General features: G+C 42.1%; 1 protein-coding gene across 3 annotated transcripts in view; it reads right to left on the bottom strand.

The window, feature by feature from the left end:
• Positions 1-12,237, bottom strand: part of LOC110505143 (transmembrane anterior posterior transformation protein 1 homolog) — a 33,597-nt gene extending 21,360 nt beyond the window's left edge. The window contains exons 1-3 of one of the 3 annotated variants that reach the window (XM_021584143.2): positions 11,945-12,222; positions 9,195-9,325; positions 184-302 (exon numbers count right to left, since the gene is read on the bottom strand). In XM_021584143.2, coding sequence (XP_021439818.2) covers positions 184-302; positions 9,195-9,325; positions 11,945-12,137 — 443 coding nt within the window. In that variant the 5' untranslated portion in view covers positions 12,138-12,222. Of the gene's footprint in view, positions 1-183; positions 303-9,194; positions 9,326-11,944 lie in introns of all 3 variants that reach the window. The other 2 variants (XM_036970001.1, XM_036970000.1) reach the window with 2 other exon arrangements.
• Positions 12,238-12,773: the final 536 nt, after the last annotated feature.

Genomic DNA, 12,773 nt, shown 5'->3' with positions numbered 1-12,773 from the left:
CTGGGAAAGCTAGGTGAGATATACCCATCTATATTGCCCTATATACCCATCTATATTGCCCTATATACCCATCTATTCACGGCATTTCTATATGCAACGTTCAGTACGGAGCACCCAGTGAAACGTGACCCAGAGTGTGTGTGTGTGTGTGTGTGGGGGGGGGGGGGGGGGGGGGGGGCTCACCCGAGGCTGCAGCAGGGCAGGGTGAGGAGGTGTAGCAGGGCCAGCAGCACCCGGAGGGGAAGCAGCGTGAACACGTAGAGGAAGGCATCCAGACACAGGAAGAAGCCAAAGATCATCAGCTGTAGGGTAAGAACAGAACACACTCAGGTAAAACATGGCTGCTTGATCACACCTACAAATAGAGCCAGTGTCTTGCGTGTGTGACTACGTAGGCGATGTGTACGTTTAGAGCGTCAAGGGTTCTCCATCTCTACAGATGTTTTGTTTTGACAGGTCAAGCCATATACTACACCGAACAAAAATATAAAAACACAACATGCAACAATTTCAACGATTTTACTGAGTTACAGTTCATATAAGGAAATCAGTCCATTTAAATAATTCAATTAGACCCTAATCTAGGGATTTCACATGACTGGAAAAACAGATATGCATCCGTTGGTCACAGATACCTTTAAAAGAAAAGGTAGGGGCGTGGATCAGAAAACCAGTCAGTATCTGGTGTGACCACCATTTGCCTCATGCAGCGCGACACATCTCCTTCGCATAAAGTTGATCAGGCTGTTGATATAGGCCTGTGGAATGTTGTCCCATTCTTTTTCAATGGCTGTGCGAATTTGCTGGATATTGGCAGGAACTGGAACACACAGTCATACGTCGATCCAGAGCATCCCACACCTGCTCAATGGGTGACATGTCTGGTGAGTATGCAGGCCATGGAAGATCTGGGACATTTTCAATATCATGCTGAAATATGACGCGGTGGATGAATGGCACAACAATGGGCTTCAGAATCTCGTCAGGGTATCTGTGCATTCAAATTGACTTAGATAAAAATGTAATTGTGTTCGTTGTGTGTAGCTCATGCCTGCCCATACCATAACCCCACCGCCACTAGGGGGCACTCTGTTTACAGCGTTGACAACAGCAAAACGCTTGCCCGCACATCGCCATATATGAGGTCTGTCATCTGCCCAGTGCAGTTTAAACCAGGATTCATCTGTGAAGAGCACACTTCTCCTACGTGCCAGTGGCCATCGAAGGTGAGAATTTTGCCCACTGAAGTCAGTTACGATGCCGTCGGCCCGACTGCAGTCGGGTCAAGACCCTGGTGAGGATGACGAGCATGCAGGTGAGCTTCTCTGAGACGGTTTCTGACAGTTTGCGCAGAAATTCTTCAGTTGTGCAAACCCACAAACATCAGCTGTCCAGGTGACAATCCCGCAGGTGAAGAAGCCGGATGTGGAGGTCCTGGGCTGGCGTTGTTACACGTGGTCTGCAGTTGTGAGGCCGGTTGGACGTACTGCCAAATTCTCTAAAATTATGTTGTAGGCACTTATGGTAGAGAAATTAACATTTTTGCTGGCAACAGCTCTGGTGGACAATTCTGCAGTCAGCATGCCAATGCACACTCCGTCAAAACTTGAGGAATCTGTGGCCTTGTGTTGTGTTACAAAACTGCACATTTAGAGTGGCCTTTTATTGTCCCCAGCACAAGGTGCACCTGTGTAATGATCATGCCGTTTAATCATCTTCTTGATATGCCACATCAGTCAGGTGGATGTATAATCTTGGCAAAGGTGAAATGCTCACTACAGGGATGTAAACAAATGTATCACCTTCTGTTACTTTCTCACTCATCATTATTCACAATTCATTCAGTATTATATGTAATCACGGTACAATAGCCTCTACATTAATGTAGAAGTTTTTAGAAAAATATATTCTTATTTACAAAAGTTACTCAAATGACACAATACATTATTTACCTGACAAAATGACTACCGGTCCATAGCATTCACGTCTGTAGTCATGAAGTGCTTTGAAAGGCTGGTCATGGCTCACATCAACACCATTATCCCAGAAACCCTAGACCCACTCCAATATGCATACCGCCCTAACAGTTCCACAGATGATGCAATCTCTATTGCACTCCACACTGCCCTTTCCCACCTGGACAAAAAGAACACATATGTGAGACTGCTATTCATTGACTACAGCTCAGCGATTAACACCATAGTGCCCTCAAAGGTCATCAATAAGCTAAGGACCCTGGGACTAAACATCTCCCTCTGCAACTGGATCCTGGACTTTCTGACAGGCCGCCCCCAGGTGGGTAGGTAACAACACATCAGCCACGCTGATCCTCAACATAGGGGCCCCTCAGGGGTGCATGCTCAGTCCCCTCCTGTACTCCCTATTCACTCATGACTGCACGGCCAGGCACGACTCCAACACCACAATTTAGTTTGCTGATGACATCAGGGGTAGGCCTGATTACCAACAACGATGAGACAGCCTATAGGGAGGTCAGCGACCTGGCCATGTGGTGCCAGGACAACCTCTCCCTCAACGTGATCAAGACAAAAGAGATGATTGGGGACTACAGGAAAAGGAGGACCAAGCACGCCCCCATTCTCATCAACGGGGCTATAGTGGAGCCTCCACGCCATCCACAAAAAAACTATTATTATCTATTCATAGTCACTTTAATAACTCTACTTAGATGTACAGTTGAAGTCAGACGTTTACATACACATGTTGGAGTCATTAAAACATGTTTTTCCACCACTCCACAAATTTCTTGTTAAACTAGTTTGGGCAAGTTGGTTAGGACATCTAATTTGTGCATGACATAACTCATTTTTCCAACAATTGTTTACAGACAGATTATTTCACTGTATCACAATTCCAGTGGGTTAGAAGTTTACATACACAAAGTTGACTGTGCCTTTAAACAGCTTGGAAAATTCCAGAAAACGATGACATGGTTTTAGAAGCTTCTGATAGGTTAATTGACATAATGAGTCAATTGGAGGTGTACCTGTGGATGTATTTCAAGGCCTACCTTCAAACTCAGTGCCTCTTTGCTTGACATCATGGGAAAATCTAAAGAAATCAGCCAAGACCTCAGAAAAAAAATTGTAGACCTCCACAAGTCTGGTTCATCCTTGGGAGCAATTTCCAAACGCCTGAAGGTACCACGTTCATCTGTACAAACAATAGTACGCAAGTATAAACACCATGGGACCACGCAGGCATCATACCACTCAGGAAGGAGACGCGTTCTGTCTACTAGAGATGAACATACTTTGGTGCGAAAAGTGCAAATCAATCCCAGAACAGCAGCAAAGGACCTTGTGAAGATGCTGGAGGAAACCGGTACAAAAGTATCTATATCCACTGTAAAACGAGTCCTATATCGACATAATCTGAAAGGCCGCTCAGCAAGGAAGAAGCCACTGCTCCAAAACCGCCATAGAAAAGCCAGACTTCGGTTTGCAACTGCATTTGGGGACAAAGATCGTACTTTTTGGAGAAATGTCCTCTGGTCTGATGAAACAAAAATAGAACTGTTTGGCCATAATGACCATCATGTTCGGAGGAAAAAGGGGGAGGCTTGCAAGCCGAAGAACACCATCCCAACCGTGAAGCATGGGGGTGGCAGCATCATGTTGTGGGGGTGCTTTGCTGCAGGAGGGACTGGTACACTTCACAAAATAGATGGCTTCATGAGGAAGGAAAATTATGTGAATATATTGAAGCAACATCTCCAAGACATCAGTCGGAAAGTTAAAGCTTGGTCGCAAATGGTCTTCCAAATGGACAATGACCCCAAGCATACTTCCAAAGTTGTGGCAAAATGGCTTAAGGACAACAAAGTCAAGGTATTGGAGTGGCCATCACAAAGCCCTGACCTCAATCCTGTAGAACATTTGTGTACAGAACTGAAAAAGTGTGTGCGAGCAAGCCAGGAAGTAGGTAGTGGTAGTTGGGTTGGCTAACAGAGTCACAAGTCATCCTTTCATTGGCCTGTCCCTGGCTGGGGGAACTTCAGCTACTCCAGGCAGAGCTTCTAGAGCCAGAAGGTCACAATGCTCAGTTTACACACATTCCTCACTTCCCAAAGACTTGGAATGATATAGCTAACCAATGAGGGTTAGAATGGGGACATAGATTAGGCTAGGTGACGACTGATCTTCACTGACGTTCACTGTCTCAATGTGAATGTCTGTAGGGAGCACTCTTGCCAGAGGGCAAAATCGAAAATGAAAAATTGCAAATGATGTGATGGTTGAGGTCCATTTGATATCCATATTAACAGTAGTCCCCGAATAGTACCTCAAGGCACATACAAGGGTGGTATCGATGTTTGAAGAGACTGAGATATAGGTGAGTCAGACTGCCTCTTTCTGGGATCAGACTCTAGTGCAGAGGTTTATTATTCCCAGATGAGTTTAGAGGAATGTTTGTTTATATTCTCAATGGAATTTGTTACAACATCACCATCTAGTGGTTGTAGAGAGACACTAAATCAGCCGTATTACGGCTATGACAGCATACTGAAAAACATTGTGTTGCTGTAGGCAATACATCATAGAAGTGATGTGGCAAGTAGCCTTGTAGTTTTTGAATTGTGTAGACCTACACACTATACTTTGTAGATCAATACAAATGACCAATTTGTGTCAACTGTATAACAAATGCTATGTGAACATCAATACAAAAATAGAATAACTTACTTTCACTGCTCTTGGAAACACCAGATGTACCAGGACATTATCAAGGGCAACGCTAAACAAACACTGCTGAACTGACCTTTGGTTATATCTCTGGGTCTCTGTTTTGTGTGCAAACATATGTTTCTGCACCCCCACTTTATTACCAGAGTATTATAAAGATCCATTGGGTAATTTGTCATTTTCAATGATTAATATTGTTTCGAGCAGGTCTGTATTAAAATAGATATAATAATTATATCATATATAAAATGGACATATCAAAAAAGATAACTGGTTTTGACCTTGCTTTGCTCCTGCGCACACCGTTTTCAGTGCACTTAAAAGAGCACTAGTTGCACCACTGAGGTTTAAAATGAAAAAAGAGCAACTGCAAAATAAAATAGTTTCTCTATTTTGTTGTGCCGTTACATTTGTATCGTTGTTTCATGTCCGAAGGTGTTGGTCCAATGGTGTTGTTCCATATCATTTGAGCTGCGTGCACCATGAGCAAATTCATTGTATTATCTCACTTTGCCTGTTAAAACCATTATGGAGCACATTCATGTCTGATTAGGCTTTGTTGTAGCGCAGACTGACTCGGGGTAACCTTCCATTGACCTACCTAAGGTTGCACCTTAGCAGAAAACTGCATGTCCGGTAGCTCGTGGGCTGTTAATGAGTAGCTCACAAGTAGATAGTGAGAAATAATCAGTAGGCCTAATAATTTAACCCCATTCTGCATTTTTGTCATCTATATCCCAACTTAAAACACATTGTTCAAAAGGTTTTAATTCAGTTAGAAAAGGAACAGTCCTGGTTGAGCCACATATGCAAGCGCACCATGGCGCTTCACAGTTACAATGGAGCCAAACTGTGTCTGTATGCGCCTATGAACCAAATGAAAAAGCACAGGATATTTATATTTCCTTAAAAACAGCTCTGCTTGCGGGCCCAGTTCCACGAGGGGGTAAAATGGGGCTCAGTTGAAACTCGTGCCTCTACAGTTTTAGTTTTATGCCGCTGAAGTTAAAATTATCGAGTGACAGGTTGGCGCAAAAATCGGTATCTCTTCGGCGCTGTACCAGCACCATGGACAGAGCACGCCACGGAGTGCGTGAGAGTTTGTGTGTAGGGGGACTATGGAAAGCCACTGGGTGGTTAGGTACGAGACCTTTGGGGTTCCATAAAAATAAACTTTGCTCATCTGTGGTGGGCTATGTGAATAACGTGGAAGGCTACGTGAATAACGTGGAAGGCTACGTGAATAACGTGATACGCCTCCGCCTGTAATATTTGATTTATAAAGGACAGGTCAAGTTTACAGTTGAAGGGGCTTCACTCAACTCTGCCTTACGCCCCACCACAGTTTAGTTAGCTTCTTAGCTAGCTATACAAGCATTCGTGTTATTAGCCTATTTAAACGCTCTAACCAGCTAATCTGCCACTGCCAATACTTATGTAAATGTGATATCAGTTTATTTTGTATACATTTCCAAATAAACAACATTTAAAACCCGTTTTTGCTTTGTCATTATGGGGTATTGTGTGTAGGTTGATGAGGAAAATAACGATTTGATCAATTTTAGAGTAAGGCTTTAACGTAATAAAATGTGGAGAAAAAAAAATCAAAATGCTTTCCGAATGCACTGTAGATCCAGGTTGGCTAGACTTGAAATACAAAGATTAGCTGGCTACTCACTTGTGCTTGAGACATTGTTTATGAGACCTGTTTTCAATTTCAATAACGCCTGCTACAAGAAGTTGGTCATTACTTTGAGGACGTGTATTGTGCATGGTTCTGGTTAAATTTGCTCTTTGCAATGGAGATTGTGCCAACCTGCCACTTCTTGGTCAAAAGCCCTCAATGACCTTGGCATGTGAACTAATAATGTTTGTGGTATATTACGCAGAATTCAATAGAATTCCAATGTAAGAACCCAAATTACGCCCCTGGGTACAGCTGGATATCGGTATGTTTCATCATAGAAATAGATAACCATAGAAATAGAAAGTAGGCTTCCTTGGTAGCCTATTGCTTTTCGTGGTAGTAAAAATGGAACTGCACGTATTGGAAATGTGTTTATGGTAGGACGGCATTGCTTAATTGATTACATGTTTGGGTTGAACTTGAGCCACAGAAGTGTATTGTGCCATATCGCAACGTGTTGCTGAACTCTTTAGCTGCATGATTTTTCTGTTTGATGCTGGCCTATAGGCCTATTTCTTTGGCAAGACAGCTGTGCATGGCTTCAGCTCACTGTAGTAGGCAGTTTTTTTGGTTTGTTATTTGCTTTCGCCTTTATTGCGTTTGTTTACTGTTATTAATGTAACGAGCCTAAATATAGATTGTGTCATGCCTTTGTCGATCTGATATTTTATTTCTAGGCCTATAGTAGCCCCTACTGCTGTTCGGTTCTGTTCACATTAATTTTTTCGCATTCGCAGTTGTGTCAGTATTCTAAGCCAAACTGTAATTCAGTACTTTTGTTTTGCATGAATAACTAGGCAATTACTTTCTGCATTCAGTTTGAATTATTTTGTTAAGACATCTGCCTGCATTCACATAGGCTTTTTGTAATAGGTGAATTACCCTATATACCTTGTAGCCTATATTCATTGCCAAATAGGCCTTGCTTCAGTGTGTAGGGCGCAGTCCATCGTGCGGGTACAGCGCAGCGGATATGGGCTCCATATTTCGCACCTTACCTACCACTTCAAAAGCACTCAGTGGTCTCGGAGTCTCTGCATTTTAACTTTGTTTATTGCGGTAGTGTGATACAACTCCCTTAGTTACACAATGAGATAGCCAGCCTGACAGCTTAGTGGAGTCTGCCACTAACACAGTCAGTGTAGTCAGCTCAGCTATCCCCATTGATCTGTGTCTGTGCCTCAATCTATGTTAAAATGATCGGCTATGAAAAGCCAACTGACATTTACTCCTGAGGTGCTGACCTGTTGAACCCTCTACAACCACTGATGATTATTATCGGACCCTACTGGTTATCTCTGAACATCTGTTATAATCTCCACCCCTCATAGCCTGGTTCCTCTCTAGGTTTCTTCCTAGGTTCCGGCCTTTCTAGGGAATTTTTCCTAGCCACCGTGTTTCTACACCTGCATTTCTTGCCGTTTGGGGTTTTAGGCTGGGTTTCTGTAAAGCACTTTGACATCGGCTGATGTAAGAAGGGCTTTATAAATACATTTGATTGATATAAGCAGAACTCAATATAATTCAGATGCAAAATTGTTCCCCCTCACCGATTTCAACTGCCCCCTTAGTCACTTTATCCTGGCGCCGGTTCTGGTCTGGTTGGCTTGGTATATATATTGACCGAATTAGTCATTTATACCCTCTTTGCATCAAATATGCATGCTGCTTAGACAAGTTCAATTTTAAACATTCATGGTTACAGTGCATCAAACAACGGTGTGAAAAAAAGTCAAGGGGGTCTCTACTAGACGTCGACCGATTATGATTTTTCAACGCCGATGCCGATTTTTGGAGGACCAAAAAAGCCGATACCAATTAATCAGACGATTTTTATTTATTTATTTGTAATAATGACAATTACAACAATATTGAATGAACACTTACTTAATATAATACATCAATAAAATCAATTTAGCCTCAAATAAATAATGAAACATGCTCAATTTGGTTTAAATAATGCAAAAACAAAGTTTTGGAGAAGTAAAAGTGCAATATGTACCATGTAAGAAAGCAAACGTTTAAGTTCCTTGCTCAGAACATGAGAACATATGAAAACTGGTGGTTCCTTTTAACATGAGTCTTCAATATTCCCAGGTAAGAAGTTTTAGGTTGTAGTTATTATAGGAATTATAGGACTATTTCACTCTATACCATTTGTATTTCATTAACCTTTGACTATTGGATGTTCTTATAGGCACTTTAGTATTGCCAGTGTAACAGTACAGCTTCCGTACCTCTCCTCGCTCCTCCCTGGGCTCGAACCAGGAACACAACGACAACATTTAATGTTTACGCGCCTGCTTCTGCCTACCACCACTCAGTCAGATACTTGTATGCTCAGTCAGATTATATGCAACGCAGGACACGCTAGATAATATCTAGTAATATCATCAACCATGTGTAGTTAACTAGTGATTATGATTGATTGATTGTTTTTTTATAAGATAAGTTTAATACTTGCTAGCAACTTACCTTGGCTTACTGCATTCGCGTAACAGGCAGTCAGTCTCCTTGTGGAGTGCACAAGGACTAGATAACTGTAAGGTTGCAAGATTGGAACCCCCGAGCTGACAAGCTTGAAAATCTGTCGTTCTGCCCCCGAACGAGGCAGTTAACCCACCGTTCCTAGGCCGTCATTGAAAATAAGAACGTGTTCTTAACTGACTTGCCTAGTTAAATAAAGATTAAATAAAAGGTGTAATTTTTTTTTTTTTTAAATACAGATTTCCGATTGTTATGAACACTTGAAATCGGCCATTCTGATTAATCGGTCGACCTCTAGTCTGTACTGTACCTACCTTTTCCAGTTCTCTGGGAATGCGCATGCATGTGTACACTCGCTCTCTGCGCTCGGTGTATTTTGCTTCGTTGTGCTCCAGGAAGTAGCCCCGGGTCAGCTCAGCACACATGAAGCGAGCCAGCGACGGATCTGGAATAACATTATGACAACACTTAGCGCTGTGTTACAACAGGGCTATTGTCGCTCCAGTTTACATTACTGTATTTTGGTAAGACAGCTGTGTGTACGCATGGTTATCAACATAATGGCCAAAATACACAGTACCAGTCAAAAGTTTGGACACACCTACTCATTCAAGGGTTTTTCTTTATTTGTACAATTTTCTACATTGTCGCATAATAGTGAAGACATCAAAACTATGAAATAACACATGTGGAATCATGTAGTAACCAAAATATATTTTAGATTCTTCAAAAGTAGCCACCCTTTGCCTTGATGACAGCTTTGCACTCTTGGCCTTCCTCAACCAGCTTCACCTGGAATGCTATTCCAACAGTCTTGAAGGAGTTCCCACATATGCTGAGCACTTGTTGGCTGCTTTTCCTTCACTCTGCAGTCCAACTCATCTCAATTGGGTTGAGGTCGGGTGATTGTGGAGGCCAGGTCACCTGATGCGGCACTCCATCACTCTCCTTCTTGGTCAAATAGCCCTTACACAGCCTGGAGGTGTGTTTTGGGTCATTGTCCTGTTGAAAAACAAGTCCCACTATGCAAAAACCAGATGGGATGGCGTATCGCTGCAGAATGTTGTGGTAGCCATGCTGGTTAAGTCTGCCTTGAATTCTAAATCAGTGTCACCAGAAAAGGACCCCCACACTCCTCCGTGCTTCATGGTGGAAACCACACATGCGGAGATCATCCAATCACATACTCTGTGTCTGACAAAAACGTGGAGGTTGGAACCAAAAATCTCAAATTTGGACTTCAGACCAAAGGACAGATTCCCACCGGTCTATTGTCCATTGCTCGTGTTTCTTGGCCCATGCAAGTCTCTTCTTATTCGTGTCCTTTAGTAGTGGTTTATTTGATTCACGCAGTCTCGTCTTAACAGTTGATGTTGAGATGCCTCTGTTACTTGAACTCTGTGAAGCATTTATTTCTGAGACTGGTAACTCAAATTAACTTATCCTCTGCAGCAGAGGTAACTCTGGGTCTTCCTTTCCTGTAGCGGTCCTCATGAGAGCCAGTTTCATCATAGCGCTTGATGGTTTTTGCGACTGCGCTTAAAATAAACTTTCAAAGTTCGGATTGACTGACCTTCATGTCTTAAAGTAATGATGGACTGTCTTTTCTCTTTGCTTATTTTGGCTGTTCTTGCCATATGGACTTGGTCTTTTACTAAATTGGGCTATCTTTTGTATACCACCCTTACCTTGTCCCAACACAACTGATTGGCTCAAACGCATTAAGAAGGAAATACATTCCACAAATTAACTTAACAAGGCACACATGTTTATTGAATGCATTCCAGGTGACTACCTCAAGAAGCGGGTTGAGAGAATGCCAAGAGTGTGCAAAGCTGATTTTGATTTGTTTAACACTTTTTTGCTTACTACATGCTTTCATATGTTATTTCATAGTTTTGATATCTTCACTATTATTCTACAATGCAGAAAATAGTAAAAAATAAAGATTAATCCTGGAATGAGTAGGTGTGTCCAAAGTTGACTGGTACTGTGTGTCAACTGTGGGAAGCTCGACACAGAAAACAAAATATGTTCTAAAAAAATAATCATAATGTAGCCAAATCAGTATTCATATAAGAACAGAGCCAACTGAATTAAAATGCCACTTTAACCCTAATGCTTATCTAACATACTTGCTAAGGCTTTCGGTATGAGGAAATCTGAGCTACAGTGGCAGTATCATGAATCACCATTCCATTTAGGAAGTTATGAAGTAAAGTACACAACCTACTGATATGCTGCACTTTTAAATAACAGCATAATTTATCAATAATTCGAAACTGTTCAAAGGTGCTGAGGACTTTACCCCGAAATGAACGTACTGTCTTGAAATATTTTCTAGTCGGTTGGAAATCAAAATGTTGTTGTTATATATATATATATATATATATTTGACAGGTTCTCACAATTTCCAACATAAATAACTGTCTATTTTGACTGTTAGTGCGATTATGACTTTTCCTCTTTGACACACATTGGCATGACAGGTAACGTTAGCATTAACATTAAACCGTGTTAAGCAAATAGCGTAGCTAACTAATGCTACTGTTGCCCCCTCCACGTAGGCTAGACGTCTCTTGCCTTGGCTAGGTGCAGTTCGTGATATCACGTGTCCGCAAATGACCGGGAATTAAAACGTGGAAGGAATTAGACACCTTTAAAATACTTTTAAAAATATATTATCACATACTACTAAAACAAAAGGTGAGAAAGTATTTATTATTATTATTTATTTTTTTACAAACAACTCCCATGACAACACGGTTAAAACTGACAGCTCGCAAATCCAATGACATTAAAACTGACAGCTCGAAAATCCAATGACATGCTTTGGTTGGTTGTGCGTTCAGTCGGGACAGCCCCAATGACTGTGTGGGCCAGCCCAAAGATAGCTAAATAATAGAACAATTGTTGAGCTTCTATGACATGTATTTTACAATGATTTACATGCGATCGTCAGCCTAAAAGGCATTATTTCTAGACATATAGAGAGGTTGGTTTATCAGATAAAATGTTCCTTAAAGACACCGTTTAAACCTGCGCGCGAGCCAGGGACACCCACCTGAGTTATCACGTTCACGTTGCTCCCGTCTGACAGCATTTATATCGTAAAAGCCCAATGTTTCCGCCAGATCTGGAGTTTTACCGATTTCCCCCGACCTTGGTATATCATCCCATGGCCGTTTCTCCTTCTTCTTGTCCTTATTTTCGGTTTCTTTTTCAGCTGACGGCACAGTCCCCAACAAGTCCGCCATCTTCAATTTGCAGCCGCGTTGATAGCAACGTTCATGGACCAACCATAGAGATAGATAGAAGACTCAACTTTATACATGTGCCTTTAAAGCGTTTGTGACAGCATGGGCTGCGCCATTGAGGCTACAACCCATATTGATCCACACCAAATCAGCGAGTTAACTACTTTGACTACTTTAAAATGGTGGAAGCCCTCAATGGCGCTGCCAATACAACAATAGCCCTTTGGCCACTAGAGGTCTCTATCCTTCTCTATGGGACCAACACAACTGTCATCATATTGTCACCAAGGAGTTGATACTTAAAATAAACATACACTACATACACTGCTCGTCGAACATCTCATTCCAAAATCATGGGCATTAATATGGAGTTGGTCCCCCCTTTGCTTCTATAAGAGCCTCCACTCTTCTGGGAAGGCTATCCACTAGATGTTGGAACATTGATGCAGGGACTTCCGTTCAGCCACAAGAGCATTAGTGATGTTGGGCGAATAGGCCTGGCTCATAGTCGGCGTTCCAATTCACCCCAAAGGTGTTCAATGGAGTTAAGGTCAGTGCTCTATGCAGGCCAGTCAAGTTCTTCAACACCGATCTCGATAAACCATTTCTCTATGGACCTCGCTTTGTGCACGGGGT

The sequence above is a fragment of the Oncorhynchus mykiss genome, chromosome 31 (genome assembly GCF_013265735.2).
Source record: "Oncorhynchus mykiss isolate Arlee chromosome 31, USDA_OmykA_1.1, whole genome shotgun sequence".
Taxonomy (NCBI): Eukaryota; Metazoa; Chordata; class Actinopteri; order Salmoniformes; family Salmonidae; genus Oncorhynchus; species Oncorhynchus mykiss.
This window is presented reverse-complemented; position numbering and strand designations above follow the sequence as displayed.